This window comes from Zosterops lateralis (genome assembly GCF_965231275.1).
Source record: "Zosterops lateralis genome assembly, chromosome: 8".
NCBI lineage: Eukaryota > Metazoa > Chordata > Aves > Passeriformes > Zosteropidae > Zosterops > Zosterops lateralis.
Genome location: NC_139768.1, coordinates 5,862,730 through 5,879,941, shown reverse-complemented (window position 1 = coordinate 5,879,941; position 17,212 = coordinate 5,862,730). Strand labels below are relative to the sequence as shown.

The following is a 17,212-nucleotide window of genomic DNA, read 5'->3' as shown; positions in this document are numbered from 1 at the left end:
CCTTACTTAAAAGAGAAACATTACATTGCTTTCACTGCCTTCCTTTTGTCTGCATTGCTTCTGCCCCACCTTGTGCTACTCTCCATGTTCATCCTGTGTACCTTTCCAAGGGACGTGAATCCAGAAGTATTGGGTGCAAACATTTGAAAACATCCTCTCCCAGCCTTCTACCCAGAAATTACACAGTACCAAAACCATCCTCTGCATGCCTGCACCATTCCCTGACTGTGTTGAATAAAACAGCTCAGTACAAGATCACTAAAAACCAGAAAATCACTAAAAACCAGAAAAAGAAACCAGACAGGGACTCTCTGGCCTGTATGAGGTACAATTAAAATAAACACAATGATGCCATGACTTTCTGTCTCATTTCATTTTGCCAGAAACAAAAGAAAAATCAAATGGATTACAGTCAATGATATAACATGGCACCAACATTATAAATATCTTCTCTGGTGCCACTCATTAAAATAGAAGGGATTTAATAGCTACAGACACAATCAAGTAGCAAGGGGCTAAACTCCTTGCATGTGAATGTGCAATTCCCTGATTCCTATCACCACATATTTTCACTGTGGAAGTCCTGATCTCCAATTTCCTCTCACAGTCACTTGTTATTATATAGAGAGGGAATGCAAAAAAAATGATGCAGTTAGTTGAGGATATCATCACTCATTCAAATTCAAAGGACTAGATTAGAAGTTGTGCAAGTGCTGCTGATTCTTAATTTTCAGCTTCCACTGCTAAGTCATCACAAATGATTCCTTAACTTTTTAACCATTTTCTTTGACAAAACTGCAGAATGCTTTGCTGAACGCAAATATATTATTTACTTATAACTTGCAACTCTTTTAAACAGATTCAGTTACAGAACAGAAGAGGTATTGTCTCCATTATGTGGCTTTTTCTAGCAATTCCTCCTCTAGGTATGGCTATTTGGGATTCTATTATTTATTAAATTAATATTAACTTACACATCATGTAGAGCCTGCAAGAAACACCAACCTCATTAAGATATTTTTCCAAATTCCATATCAGAAAAAGACAAGACACCACATGTGTGTAGATATGTGTATATAACATATTAAAGAGCAGTACTGATAATCACCATGACCAGAATTTATTTCTATCGTCACTATATTTGTAAAGTATCTGTTGTGATTAAAACTGAATCTGCACCTACATTTTTTATTTTGTAAATACTCTGCAATTTGAAATAAGCATTTTTCCTAGAAAAATCCACGGTGAAAAGATACTTCCAGATATCATAAGTTTGTACAACATACAGTGTTTTTTGTTAGTTTTACTGATGTTATTAATTTTGGTAGTTTCCCTAGGAATAGTTATGATTTTAAAAAAATTCTGATTAATTTATTTGCATTTCTTTATTTTTTATTTAATAACCCAATCCCCACTTCAACTATGCATTTAACTATGTACCTTACAAACAATACAGCTGAGTCTGAAATCTGTCTGCTTGAAACAAATATTCTTAGTAGGGGGTTATGGAAAACGCAGAAAAAAACCCTTTTCTCAAGACATATTGTTAATAAACATAAATGCAAATATTAATTTTATGGTTACTTGGAGCTTTAAATATTCTGTCTTCCCAGAAGATACAGCTTAATTCAATGAGTTTTAGTAACAGATGATAAGACCAATGTTGAAAGGTTACTCACTTATGCAGAAAGACGATTTCTACATTGACATCATCCCTATCCTTGTGCAGGAAGTCCTTCAGGAAGTTCGACACGCTTTCAAGTGTTATGTGACCACAGACAACTATGTGCCTGTTACAGAAAAATCAGAGTTATTCTTGCAAAGAAAGTAAGACAAGCAAGCAGAGATGGAAATTATAACTTATTGAGAAAAAAGAGCATTAGTCTCCTCTTGATGTTTCTCTAGATCCTATTCCACAGAAAAGAAAAATATCAATTCCAAAAGGTTTTTTGCAACTGCAAATGTTTATAAATACACACTCTCACCTGTAAAGCCATTTGCCCATGCTGTATTTCACATTTGACAGTAAGTAGGATCAGTTAAATATATGTTTATGCACTGTATTAACCAGTCTCTTTCAAAATCATATTTCTTCATTTTACACATCTTTCTTGATATCTTTAACTCCTCAAATGAGATTTACTGTTTACATTTTTGGGTTTTGACAGCAAGTCTCCCTAAAATGATTCAATATTTTTCTATAGCTGAAGCAAGCTTTTATGACAAGGAAGGTAGTGCAAACCTTGCCAATTACAGGCCATAAGCAGCAAGAAAATAAATCTTTTTTCTACCATAAATCCTAGAAGGAGAGTACTTTACAACAAAAAGTCATTGTTTACTATTACCCCTTCTCTGGCAGAGCACAGTGCGTTAAACCTTTTTTTCTTAAATATGTTAACTCCTTTTACATGAGTATTTAATGACATCACCAGGACTCAAATGCAATTTCAGAAATAGCAACAATCTAAAATTTCAATTGTTTCATTTTATTTAACAGGCAAGAAATAGAAGTTTTTAAGAGACTCTGGCTATGTTGGTTATTTAACATAGGACTTGATATACGAATTTTTATTGCTAAATTTGCTATTCATAGCTTCTGCTTTGCCATTTTTTTTTTAGTTTTTTAAATTTTTGGGTGCAGTAAATGTCCTTGAATCGGAAACACTTAAAAACACAAAAACACAAGTTAAAGCTTTTCTGTTTTATGAGATGGTAAGCAGTGTCAGAAAATAAGATGTAAAATCTCTCAGCTCAGCCTTTTTCCTTAGGGCAAGAGGTCCTTCAGAGGTTTCCTCTGGGAGCTTTGCAACCTGGCAGAGTCTGCAGCTCGCTGGGCACTGGGAGAACCATGGCCACACTGCCTCCACCAGAAGGACTCTTCCCCTGTTTCCCTGATGGCCACTTGCCTGAGGTGCACATGGATGACTCTGTGCATTGTTATACATAAAACAGCAATGGGAAGCCTCAGGAAGCTTTAGATTCTGAAGAGATGTTTAAGACCTTTGTAGTTAACTTGATGTAAATTCTGAACAGACTATGTGGTACACTAATTACACTAACATAGAGGAAAGCTCTGTCTGGTGGTACCCAAGATTTTCCTGGCCATAAACCCATCTAGCATCAAAAACCAAGTCCCAGGAAAATTATAAATAGTAGCTAAAAATAATAATTTTTATTCCTTACACTGTCTGTGCACACTTTCTAAGATGACTGATTTTAAACTGTGGGTATTATTTTCTTCCAATGTCTCCACCTATTAGTATTAAAAAATTGAACTTTCCATCTAGACAGTCCATACATTGCTTTGATAGCAGAAATAACTCCTGATTGTAGGGGAAGTCCTTTGTAGAGATCCAGTGCTGTTAGCTTTAGCTAGGTCTTTTCCTGAATGCTCTTCTGATACCCTGCATTCCTATGGAGAAAACTGATTACCTCCCTGGCAGATTTCACTTAATATGGGTTCTTTTCTGTCATTAATTAGGGTTCACATTTTAAAAGTATGGCTGTGTAACCAAAATGTTCTATTGCAGAAGAAATGATCAGAGCATGAAAAGATTATAAAGTAATTCATCCTCTCAGATACCTCCAGAGGTTATTTGCTAGAAAAAGTTCCTGCTAAAAGCAGTTTCATTTGGTACAATCCTGTTGTGACTCTCACTGAGTAGGGATTCAGCAATCTGCTCCAATGAAAAATAAAACATTTGGCTGCCAAAAATTCTTGCATTTGGGTATGAGGACTAATTGTTTTTGGAGTGTTAAAAGGCGTCTGCACTGTGGTTTCATTTCATACTCTGATTTGGAGTTGAACACAATCTCTTCTTCACTATTATACAGTGCAAGGCAGTGTCCTGAACAGTGACTGCAACAAAACCTCCTGGCTTTCAAAGAATATTTTCTGATAGGATACTTGCATTAATTTTTGGTTGAAAACTCACACCAAAAAAACCCCTTCCTTTAACATAAATTATTTTTTTGCTTAGAAGTAAAAGAAATTGAAAACAGATTTCCTACTTGCCCATGGAGACTTATTAGGTATATTATTTAAGAAAACTTGAAGAGCTTATAATGTTCCAATCTGTCCTGTATATGATTTGAAGATTTATAACTTCCTCTGTTTGTTTCAGTAACCATTGTATTCACTTTTTCTTTTTTTTTTTTTTAAACACTCTTAGTTTTTTTTTCCATGCATTCAGAAACTAAAGCCAACATAGTGTATAACTTGTTTTCTGCAAAGGAGTTGGTTAGTAGAAAGACACTGAATTAAATTCACTTGATCAACAGAAATGTCTAAGTTCTACATTAAGCTTTTCTTTATGAAAACCTCAGAACTAGTACATTATTATTATTTCTTTTATATTATTATTCTTCTTTTAAAAAAGTCCCTTGCCATACTGAAAAACATGATTTAAGGATTTAGACATTTTTATTACTGATAGGTATTTGGGAAGACTAAGGTTTTTGTTAAGTAGTAGTTGTCATTGATACACATATCAGATGTGAAACTAGTTTAATGTATCAGTGGGAATCCATATTACATGACTGTGATTCCGCAAAAGTCACCTTTTTACAAAGAATCAAAAGCTTATCAGGAGCCATATTCTATCAACAAAGAGGGGCTAATCCATCCTCTCCCGTATATATGTAGCATTCTCAAAATCAATTTGAGAAATACAAAAAAAAAAGAAAACATTTCAAATATGAAGAATTGGCACAGATGTACACAGTGGATTTCAACTGTGATTCTACATAATTGAAATCCTCTACACTATGTAATTTTTTCCACCCTAGTATTGGGATAATGATCCACTTACTAAAAAATACTCCAGCTTTTTATAAAGTAAACAAAAATGGTGATAAAAACCCAAAGCTACTACAGAGACAAACTGTTTCAGCAAGGAAAACAATGAAATGAGCAAAAGTTAAAACATCGAGATTTCTGGCATGAGATAATTGAGAACATACACTTAAACCATGTAAATAGCACTGTAAATGAAAACAGATCCACTGTGAATGGGATTCTTTAAAAAGGATCTTTGCAGGGTTCTTCCTTCAGTGGAAACAATACAAAAGGCAAATCTTTTGCCTGTTTATTTTGCAAGAAAAATCCATTTTATTGGAACAAGTATAAAGAACATGAAAAAAACTCACTCCAACTAGTCTTTCCTAATGAATTAAAAATAATAAATACAACGTTCTGTTTCAGCATTCAGTTGAATACTGAGTGTTCACTTGTCAAGTAACTAAAGGAAGTGTGGTGTATTGATCTAGATATCTCTATAAAATGATGGTATTTATATCAAATACATATGCTCAGATCTTTTATGGTATCTCTGTTTAGCATTCTGATCATTCCTTCATCTACTGACCATCTGAACTCTTTATCTACCAGCAGCAGGCTGCTATGGTTGAAGCAGACAGAAGCTTGTAAAGTCTAACAGGTTTTGCTGAAAGAAATGATGGACTCCAGTCATGTTTTCTTATTTAAAAAAAGTCAAGAAATGTCAACAGAGACTGTATATGTGATCTTGTTTATCTATCAGTGATATGCATTCTTAAACATACAGTTTACAGTATGTTTCTAGATGGTTGTGCTTTTTATGATTTACCAAACATTACTCACGATTCTGATCAAAACTTCATGTGTGTGCTTCAGTGTCTTTCTCTTATTTCAATATAAACTCCCTTCTCAGATGAACTCTGTTAGATTTTTTACTCTGTTAGAGTAGTAAGTGCTGTGCGGCCCTAATTTGAAGTGTTTCCCTTTCTTTTTCACAGAAAATTTGAGCCCAAGGATGATGTTTCTCTAAGGATCTCTTGTGTAGCCAATGTGTACAGTAAAAAAAATAATTAAACTGTAAGCTAATTTCTCAATCTGATTCTCCCATCAGTCTCTATGAATCTTTTAGTAAAAAGGAGACAAGCACAAAATAATAAAGGATATAGCAAATTGACTGTCAAGCAAGTTTAACATTTTTTCTTCTATGACTGTCCAAAAGTAGATTTTCATTATTCCCTTTACTCCTGAAGGATTAAAAATCTCAAAAGTGTTGCAGTTTCTAAGAAGTGTTGCAGACACTAAAATATGCATCAGCATTAAAAGTACACAAGCATATGGCCCTACAGTCAGAGGAGATGTAATTGCAGTATGTGAAAACACCTCAGGTACCTTTAATTTCTGTAAATTGGACCTAATTGCTTCAACTGCTAGTTATTTAGGAACCAGACTGCACTTGTGCAGATGCTGTGCCTAATTCTGACAGAAAGTATCTGTTCTTTACACCAGGCTCCATGCCTTTGGATCCTCTCTTAAATCATGATAAAGAAAAAGGGATTGGATAAATACCAGGAATCACTCAAAAGGCTCCATTCAGTACACGGTGCACAATGGAACCCTAGTGGATCCTACATCAGGCTAACACAAATAGGAAATGGTTCATGTCAGGCACTTGAAATTTTCTCTGATGCAAATACTAAATCACTTTGTGACCAATACAAGAGAGCATTTCAACTCCTTTAATCCAGGATAAATAGCACACTTCTTTGTTTAAACTGCACATTAGAGCTTTCATCCAAGTCTGTTTGCTATGGCATGGTATATCCTACATGACTCACTCTGGGCTGTTTTGTTTATTTAAACTTCATTCAGCTACAACTAAATGAATTTATCTTGCATTTTTAGGATCACGATCTAAGGAATTTTGCAATGTTTCTCTATAAACCAAGCTAAAATTTAATATTCTTTGTTTGATGCACACCTCCAAACCAGCCATAATAGAATGAAAGCACAGTGATTAGTTTCTTCCAGGCCCTGGGTTAGTTAAGAGGCTTCCACTGTAGCTTAAAGGATGAATATTCATCCTTTCATTCAGTCTGAATGGCCATATTATTTTGAGTATTTCTGCTTTTATGAAAAATACCACAACATTTAGGCACAACACACATCTCCAGAAGACAAAAGTGAATAGTTTACTATAAACAGAAGTAAAAACTGAAGAACAGCATGCACAAGGAGCCCATTCTAGAAAGCTTACAGTAAAATGCAGGGCTAATCTACACCTCCAGCATTAGTATCTCACTTGCAAACAGACCTTAATCTACTGATCTAACCCCTCCAAACCCTGGACTTCATTTTTGTAACATTTTGTGTGGCAGATATCACACGCACAAGCCATCCTGTTTTTACTTTTAAAATCAACTGAAAGTGTTTGCTATTAAATACATTGCTTTCTCCCATTATTACTCATTTTCAAATCACCTTATACATTTTTCAAGTGCTCAATGAGTCAAAAAATAATTAAATCCTTTGCAAGCAATGCAGAAGTTAGGAAAGGATCTTCAGATTTTTCAGCATTTCATCCATGAGCAGAGCCAATGCATTTCTTTCCACAGAAATCACCCCAAAATGTCATGACTAATTTTCTGTAACAGAACCCAAGTGAAAGTGAGGAGTCTCTAAAACTTGCTGATCAATTAATCACTTCTGCCCTCTCACATTACACAGCCTGGAATGCCACGGATTATATAGTTTGTAGAATATGGTAGATCAGCAGATTTATAAACCAGATTCAGTCTTTCTTGGGTCAAAATTTGAGCAGCAACTACTGCTATCTGATGCCAAATCCAAAAGGGTTTTTTTTTTTTAAGTTTAAGCAGAGAAAAGGAACTTTTACAACTTCAACTAGAAATATAAAATAAGCACTATTATTGTAGGAATGGAACATGATATGAGACCTCAAATACATATTTTAAAGTCATAATGTTCTTATATGTCACTTCCCACATTTCCTTTCTTACTTTCAAAAGAAAAAATATAGTTTAATATGCACACAAAATTGAAAAAATATAGTTTGTCCTATTTCTTCTATCTGTCAGTCTATTTAACACTCATCAGATTTTCTTTATCACTAAGTGAAGTTTCATTTGAAAAAGTGGGCTTAGAAGAATGGCTAGCAGATGGGAAATAGAGACACCCCAGGGATCATAATGTAATCCATGTCACATTCTCTTATTACATTCTCATCCCACTGAAAAAATAATATCTTACATATTGCATCAAATTATTTAATATAAGAATTTAATGTCACTTTCTTGGGAGCTATGCCTCTCATTACTGCAGCAAATGGACCTTTTCTTTGCTTAAGCCGTAACTTTTTTTTTTCTCTAATTTGTAATGAAATTCAAGTGTCTAATGAGTCCAATATGGCCTGTCAACTTAAATTATCTGTTTGTCTTTCTGTTTACCATATCTATCTGTCTACAGTTTTTATTTTCCTCTGTGAAGTTTAGTTATTGAATCCCATGTTTCCTTCTGGAAGGAATTTCTAACAGATGATTATTCCTGTTGATATGTTGATGATTTGATAATTTATGGCTTGTAAATTTAAGAAATCTGAAGAAATCTCTGGGAAGCAGAGCAGCTCATGAGAGAAGAGAAACAGGAGGTTCCAATACCTTAAACAATAAAGGATTGTGATTTCATTAAAATGCATTTTTTTGATCTTACATATTAACTACAATAATGCCTCTGGATACTTTATTTTTTACATCTTTTGAATCTGTAAGGAAGTCTAGCAGAAACCTGTACGATGGTGACAAAGGAAGGGGTTCACATAGACATGGTGAGAATCACAGATTGGGTCAGATTGGAAGGGACCACAGTGGCTCTTCTGGGCCAACCTCCCTGTTCTCTCTGCCACACCCATTCATGGAAAGCTGTGCTCTACTTTCTGCCCTCATAAAGACTTTCCATCAGATTTGAAAGCACTTTTGCATAAAAAAGATAAAATAATTTAGCCCATGGAATTAGAAGTCATTAATTCAATGTAAAGACTGAAAAAAAATCAGTAAGTTATCCAGGCTGAATTAATCAGTCTACAGACGTTCTTTCCATAGGCTTTCTGGAGCTTTGTGCACACTGATTTACAGTAAGTTAATATCTTGAACTGGAAAATATTTCACAGAATTAAAATCCAGTCTCATCATATGCACACACAAATACAGAATTGGAACAAGAAAAATGTTGATTCAAAAGTAAATTAGTAAATACAAAATAAAATTTTATTTATGAATTAGTAGAGGTAAAAATATTTTTGGATTTTTATCCACATCACATACCACACCTCAGTAATATGAATATTATTAATGAATAAGCAAAATAAATGTGGTTTGGTTTTTTTTCCTTAAAATAACACAGATGATCTTGTAAGTCCTATTTTGGCTGGAACCAAATGTGTAAATCCCAAAATATCACAAAAAATATTGCTATAGCATAAATCTACTTATCCAAACTCAAATGATCCCTTGAATATTAATTCATTAATTCTACACATCAGAGAAAAATCCTGAACAAAGTCAAATTAAAAACTTTAAAAAAAAAAAAAAAAAAAAAGAGCTAAATGTAGACAGGGTATAAGGAAGTGTGTGTGTTTTGTTTGTCAGGGTTTTTTGGTTGCTTGGTTGGGTTTTTTTTGTTCCAGATTGTAATCATGCCAAATTCATTACTCATCATTAAATGTGTACATTTGGCCTCAGCTACATTTTATAGAGATATATTAGTATAGATATTTTGGTATAAATGCAACAGTAAGTACTGCTGTTCATTTAATTGCTGAAGATGAAACTTCAATCAAAGACTATAAAGAAATTCCTGTTCCTTAGATGTCTCCCTACAATAATACTACAAAGCAGGAATTATAATTCAATTTAAAAATCTAAAAAACTCCCTGCGGACTTTTACAACTAAATTAACCTATTATCTAGTAAGTTTAACCAATGATAACTGCATACTGTTTATAAACTACTTTTGTTTCCAAAGTTTGTATGTATAGGTCTCATCTAAGACAAAAAGAAGGTTCTTATGCAAAATGAATCCTATATGGTTTATGATCTTTTGTGGGCTTTATTGGCTGAAATGCAAAATGATATGTGCGATCAAACTTGGTGTGTTGGTTATTTCTCTTCTTTACTTAGTGAAGTTTGTATCAATAACTCTTATGCACACATTCTAGCTCCTTTGTAGTTACAACTCCATAGAGCAAGGGCTCTCCATAGTATTTAAGTCACTTAGTGCAAAACTCGAAACATACACAGCCATACACTGGTTTTAATTTCTGACCTAAATGTTTACTAATCATGTTATTACACACAGAGAGTTTAGGAGGCAACATGTTGTGCTGTTTCCTGGCTTGGTTGCTAGCTGGGGTTAAACCATGACAGTGTAAAAACAGATTTACATAGATATTACAAAGCAGATTCCACGTATTTATCTATGTTGTACAGAGTTTAAAAGTACACACATTTGCAGTTTTAAGAACTAAAACTGTGTCTTTCACCAAAATTCAGCTGTTTTCATATTGGAAATGTACTTAATTTTATCTGGAAACTTTCTGACATTAGAAATAGAACAACTGTAGTTTCTCATCATTTTTCCTGCCAGAATCTATGCTTGGTTGCTCAACTAAAGACCTTATACTGCTAATTACTACCACATGTCCATATCCCAAGCAAAGGAAAACTTATTGGTTCTGACAATCCATTCTCTCAACACTGAATTCCAAATGAAAACTTCAATTTTGGCCAAACATAACATTTCATCAATCTTGTTCTACTGACTGCAAAAGCAACATCAAACAAGGAGTGCTAATGGCTTTTTACTGTGCAGTTCCCAAGCTTAGATTCTCTGATGAAAGACCCACATGAGCAAAGGACATCTTTAAACTACTTAGTAATTAAAAAATTGAACCAGAAAACAATGCATAAAGTAAATGGAACAGTTTGTACGCTGATGACAGAGCTGAGTTTCAAGCAACAAATTATATGAGCAGTAGAGACCAGCAGAGAAAGCACTGACAACAGAGTGAGATAAAAACAAAGTGCATATAAAGAAAGACCAAAAAAAAAAAAAAAAAAAAAAACAGTGAAAAAATAAAATTAAGCACGCCCCAAAGCTAACAGCAGCCTGTAATCTGAAGTTGAGCTTTTCAGGATGTGGGGTTCTGACGGAAGATCAGGTCCAAATTTGGAGACATCTGAGCAATGCTGGGTACTAGTAACAATGTAGAAGGGGAGGGACAAAGTCTGTGTGTAAAATGGGTTTTAAACACTTTCCCCTCTGCTATAACTCCTTTAGAGTTTTCAAATCAGAGGGATATGTTCTGAGTTCGAAAAAATTCTCTTTCAGAAAACAAGTATGAACATAAATATGAAACTGAGTCCTGGCCTCTGTCACAAATAAATATTTTGGGAAATTACCAATACTACTCATTCTCAAAAATAAATCAAGGCATTTAGCTTGTCTGGGTGAGTGATGTAAGTTTCCAACATCAGTGTTTACAGTTTACCTTAGACATTTGGGGGTATCTCAATAAATACACATATTGAAGTTTACTATCTAATTGCTTGAGTATTATTGAACAGAAAATAGTATATCTAATTTTAGAACTTCGATTTATCTACAAAGTGATATAAAAAAGTACTCTAGAATTAGCTCTGTGGGACATTTACAGTCTTTCTGCTACATAGAAAGAAGAAATAACTTGATAAAACCATAATCCACTTCAACAAAATGTTGCATGGGTGATGATTTGAAAGGAAGTAAAAAATTATCTTCTTAAAGTAAGAAGAGGGACAATTCATCAGATAAATTTCTTGCAGTACCTTATTTATATCATATGGAAAGGACTCTCTGTATGACTAGACTTTCAGGGCAAATATACTGTACCAGTGGATGTCACAATGGTATGTAATGAAATGAAGGATGGCAACACTAAAGGTAGATATTGTGCTGTACTGCACTATATCACCAAGGACATCTAGTAAAGGTTATAGCCCAGCACATCCAGGAGCTGGGAATGCCACAGAGGGCTAGTTTTAACTCGGTCAAGAGAACAAGCAGGCTTTCAATAGAAATGTAATGAGGTAATGTGGTCCAATAAAATTTAACCTTTACCACCAGGTAAAAACAGTAGGTTTGTTTTCTTACAATGCTATTTTGATATTAAGGCTACTGTCTGCTCTTCAGATATGCTTAGTGTGGTACAGGGAAGTGAACTGCTTTAAAATCCCTGGTCACAGACTCTAGAATTACGAGAGTTTGCAATATCCATGGGAAGTCAAAACAAAGATGTCTGAGATCTGAATCTGCTGATTGAACATTGAGAAGCAGGGCTGTAAGATTTCTTACATAGTCAGTCTTACAGAACAAACTGGACAATATATATCTCCTATTCTGCATTCGGTAAAACAAAGAAGAACTGAGTTGTCTGAAAATCATGTGAATTATCATTGTTACTTAGTTAAGAGATAAACCACACGATATTCTGATGCCCAAAATGGTGAAGTAACAACTCACTCTTGCAGCAGAAGTTAACTGCACATATAATAGCAGCACTTTTTTACAAGATATGCCAGTGTAGTCTGAGTGGTATCCAGGTTCTCTTGAAGTAGGGACAAAACGTTGTGACTTGTACCATAGCACAGCCCAGGTCTCTAATTATAGTGTGACAACTCTCCAGTGGTAACATCTGATGTCAAAGAATGCAGCCTTGCAAGCTGTGAGTCAGCTATTACCACCTTCAGGGGCTCTTTTAGAGTCCCACAACCACACCTGGTCGTTTTGGACTTACTTTCTGCCTCGGGTTGAGTTAAAAGTTCCGCCGTATTTCTTCCGATTAAGGATGAGAGCAGCAATTTCTGGCACGTAGCGAGCAAACATTGCCTACATGCACGAAACAAAAACACAGAAAAAAAAAAAAAGAAAATGGCATGCAGAGAGTGTTCTACTGCAGCAGAGGCAGCAGAGCCTCTTGGGATACTTACTTTCTTCCACTAACCGCACTATAGGAACCACCATATTTCTTGCGGTTTCCTATTAACTCTATGATTTCAGGGACGTAGCTGGCAAACATGGCCTAAGAAGAAGATAGGAGACAGAAGAAAAGACTAAAAAGAGAGGCCAAAGAAAGGGGGATGATGAATATTTTCAGAAGATAAATATTTTTTTAAGATCTGAAAATGCAAAAGAATTAGATCTATGCAGTTGTTTAAAAAAAGAAAATTAAAAAAATAAAAAAAAAAAGTGAAAAAGTTCTTATCAAACAAAACAAGAGGGCTCAATGTAAAAAGTTGGTTCTGGACAAGGTACACGCCTTATAAATTAAGAAAATGGTCAAAAGAGGAAAAATGGACACATAAAACAAAGCAAGAACAAAATTACTTCAAACTGGTATCTAATCACAAGAAACAGTTATGTCTATTTCTTCCTGAAGAGGGGAGGGGGAAAAAACCTATCCAACCCCCACTGCAAAAAACCAAAGCCAAGTATTATCATTATTGTTTCATTTCTTTTTAAAAATACAGACTATTCCCCCTATTGTAAGAATTTAAAAGAAGACAAAAACAAGATAAAATCAGGGGTTATTTCCCCATCAAGAAACAAAAAATCCCAAAAATATCCCCGCCCCCCCAAAAAAAACTTTTCCAAAAGTTCTTGGGTTTAGAAGGATTGGAACATGTGACAGAAAAAAAGGTTTTGAGGAGAAAATAAAAATTATTGTGCCATGTTTTGTCCAACAAACAGCTTCCTTGTGGCTGGATACTTCGAAGAGCTACTGCCATTTGACATGTCAATAAACAGAGATGGGAATGCATATATATAATGGTCATATGTATCTCTGTGTGTCTCATATATGGCATTCAAAACATTGGTTATATATATATATATCACCTCTGTGAGATATATGTATATGTGAAATCAATGGATGAGGGGAAAGTAACAATATACATTTGCACATGGGCAAAATATAAATTACGAGTCACCTGTAAAGCATTTACCCTGCACAGTGTAAATGCTAAAATAAACTTTGCTGCTTTAGAGAACATTGCAACAGGTGTAATAATGTTTCTAGCACTGAAAAATAATGGCAAAGTTGACAAGACAAATAGTAACTTGGGTGCTCTTTACATACAAGACAAAGAACATGAGAAATTGCTGATATAAAAGGATACTGGTTATGGTCATGTGATAAATTGTGAGCTAAAATTGTGCTACATGACATGAAAGAGAACGTGGTTTGCCATCATCTGGATCAGGCAAGCTGCTCTTTAAGGCAGTCCAAAGCCACAGTGTTTGTTGGAATTCTGGGAAGGAACACAGAAGGGTGGGTAGGACTTCTGAAACCGCAAAGTGCCTTTAAATATCAATAGCAACCTCCAAAAATGCTCTACAATCAGTCACTATGAACTGGAAGACTACAAATAACATTTTATGTTGAAATATTAAGGCACTTTATGTATTCACATGCATTACTCATTCAAATGGATTAGAAAAATTCTAATTCTGAACTAATTCTGGACTAATTTGACAAGCTCTGCCAAAATATTTATCTACAGGGAAAAAATGCATATTAAACTTATTTTAACGTTTTATAATTAATTTTAATTTACTAATATAGATATTACTGTTTCCTTAATTACAACATTGAGATATACAGCATCAAGTTTTAAGGTAACTGGAAAATTAAGAAAAATATAAGGAAGAATTTTTACCAATCCCCCAAGGATGAAGAAGACCATGAAAAGGCGACCAAGGGTTGTTTTTGCATAAACATCTCCATAGCCAACAGTGGACATTGTAACCATCAGCAAATAAACACATTCCCAATATGTCAGTGGTTGATTATTTTGGAAATTTTCCCATGGATCCCCTGAGTTCTCCACCTACAATGTACAAGAAAACATATAATGAATTATATTAATTATAATTAACTCGAATTAACTCCACCCTTTCATGCATGTGCCTGTATGTGTGTATAGATATATAATTTGGCATATAATATGAACTCTGAATCCTTTCCTGTGATTTATTTAGATCAAATACAGAACCTGACCCTGTGCCAAATGGAGCACTGCAGTTCTTTTGCCAATACATACAGCCTTGCTACTCAGATAATTAATGGGAAGTATCATTTCCAGGCACCACTAAATAATGTAATTCAGTCATGCAGTTAGGTAAGTTCATTTAATAAAAATTTGTTCAAAATATTTTCAAAGCCAATCTCACTTTTAATGCAATTATACTCCTCAATGTTTTTGTTTGGAAAGATTATGTAGCTATTGAAGGCATTACTGGCACCTTTAATAGTATGCTACTACTTTTTCAAAATGCCAGCCACTGTTGTGACAAAATTCTAAATTTTTCAGTGGGAAAGGAGTGTGGCATCTAAAACTTCTTCCACAGTAAAAAAGTTGGAATATTCCTACAGTAGGATAGAAAAGTTTTTGCTGAAAAAAAAATCCAAATTCTAAAAACAGCATTCCCTTGGACTTGAGGCAATATTTAAGGCGTGTTATGCTCCGTTTGTTTAAAAATAGAAAAAGGTATTGCTTCTAGATAGAAATGCTACATTTTCCCAGAGGAGTGTAAAAATACAGTTCTACGCAAATGAGAAATATATTGAATCCATATTCTATCGTGAATGAGAAATTAAATAAATTTAATTTATATATGAACTAAAACATTCAAGATCTGGGTGGATCTCTATAAGGGTGAAAAATAAGTGACTGAAATAGCAAGGAAAGAAGGAATTTGACTGCAATCCTACACAGCTGGATGCAGCTCTGGAGGGGAGCGAGTGAACTGCTCCAGCTGGACATGGGTCCCATTAGGGCGTTCCCTGGCGAACACCGCCATCTGCTGCTCAGCACCCCGCTGAGGCCAGGGATACCCAAAATTCACCCTCATACCCCTCTGAGAGGGATGCTCACACCCTCCTGAGAGGGGAGAACAAGCCTCAGAGCTTGGGGGAGCTGGGACGCCTCTTCTTTGCAGTCCATGGATGGGGTCAGGCTCTACCGAAGAGCAGCGCGGTGTCAGCAGTGAAGCGGCTCCGAGAGCCCGCGGTCCAGCAGGAAAAGTCAATGAAGTGTTCCCAGATGCACTCACCAAATGTATGAACCCAGCTGCTGTCAGCCACGTGCTGATAAATATAGAGCACAGATTCACTAGCTTGATGGAATTACTGGAAGTAAACAAAGCAAACAGGAATTTAGACTAGAATTTATCACGCGTTTTTTACAGGTACCCGTATACGACTGCACGCTTTAGACTCAAGGACCTGATGATTATTTCCCAGAAGAAACAGACTCCCTAATTCAAAAGTTTGCATATAATATGTATCGTCTTTCCTTTGGAGATTTCACATTTTCATCATTTAGATAGCTTGAAGAAAAAGTCCCAATGTAAGAGAGCAGAAAGACAAACAGAAATCTTAGCTACATCAGTAGTCAGAAATAAACTAATAGAAATAGAAATAATGCTTTTTCACAGATAATTTTGTTGCCTCTCAGTGCATTCACCTCTTCATTTTTCACTGCTATACACTAAGAATAATTCACATGTAAATACATAAAAAATGCATGAGAAAATTATGATTCCAAAATTAAAGAACTAAGCGAGGTATTTTAATACTAAGGTATTTTATAGTTCCTGTGCAAAATCCTAAGTATTTTTCATATTATTCTGCTTGCACGAACACCTATGGACCTCTTTATGGAAAATTCACATGAAATTAGAGTATTTCATACTTCATATTCACATTTTTCTCTAAAAAAAAAAGAAAAAAGTATAATTTACACTGACCAAAAACCCTGCAAATACTTTTTAGTCACACTGAGTAGAATTTTCCCTATCGTAGGCAGAAATTATTTTGAAGCAAGAACCTCACTCAGTTCAGCAGGAAAATGCCATAATTAAAATCTTCTAGAAGAAATACAAATAAAACCTGCTCTGTCTCTTCTCAAAAAAAATCACTGTCCTAAGGAGGAGAATCAATAGAAACACGAGGAACTGCAATCCATGGATGACTGTGTTTAAACACTCTTACTCATTCGTGGTTTTGAAAATATTTATAAGAAGGTATAACACCTCAGAAAAAAACCCCCATAATTATCCTTAAAGCAATACATTAATAACTATAAAAATTGGGAAAAAAATCACTATCAGTGTTAGCAGTAGTAGTTTTGTGGCATAATTAATGTTTCTGTTTATAATTACTTGAAGGACAATAAAAATTCATTATTCTCTGAACAAAATTAGGAAGAAAACCTGTAAAATTCACCAGTAGAGCTGCTTTAAAAATATTTTTAAAAGTTACAGTTAGTGGACACATGGGGGTACAAGGAATAGAATATGACTAGGTAATATAACAGACCATGA

At 34.7% G+C, this 17,212-nt stretch overlaps 1 protein-coding gene across 6 annotated transcripts in view; it reads right to left on the bottom strand.

Annotated features, from left to right (window-relative positions):
* The window catches only part of KCNMA1 (potassium calcium-activated channel subfamily M alpha 1), a 412,932-nt gene that overhangs the window by 128,576 nt on the left and 267,144 nt on the right, over positions 1–17,212 (bottom strand). For all 6 annotated transcript variants that reach the window (XM_083866064.1, XM_083866060.1, XM_083866061.1 and 3 more), the window contains exons 7-10: positions 15,941–16,016; positions 14,545–14,715; positions 12,817–12,908; positions 1,680–1,790 (exon numbers count right to left, since the gene is read on the bottom strand). In XM_083866064.1, the coding sequence (XP_083722190.1) occupies positions 1,680–1,790; positions 12,817–12,908; positions 14,545–14,715; positions 15,941–16,016 (450 nt within the window). The remainder of the gene's footprint in view (positions 1–1,679; positions 1,791–12,816; positions 12,909–14,544; positions 14,716–15,940; positions 16,017–17,212) is intronic.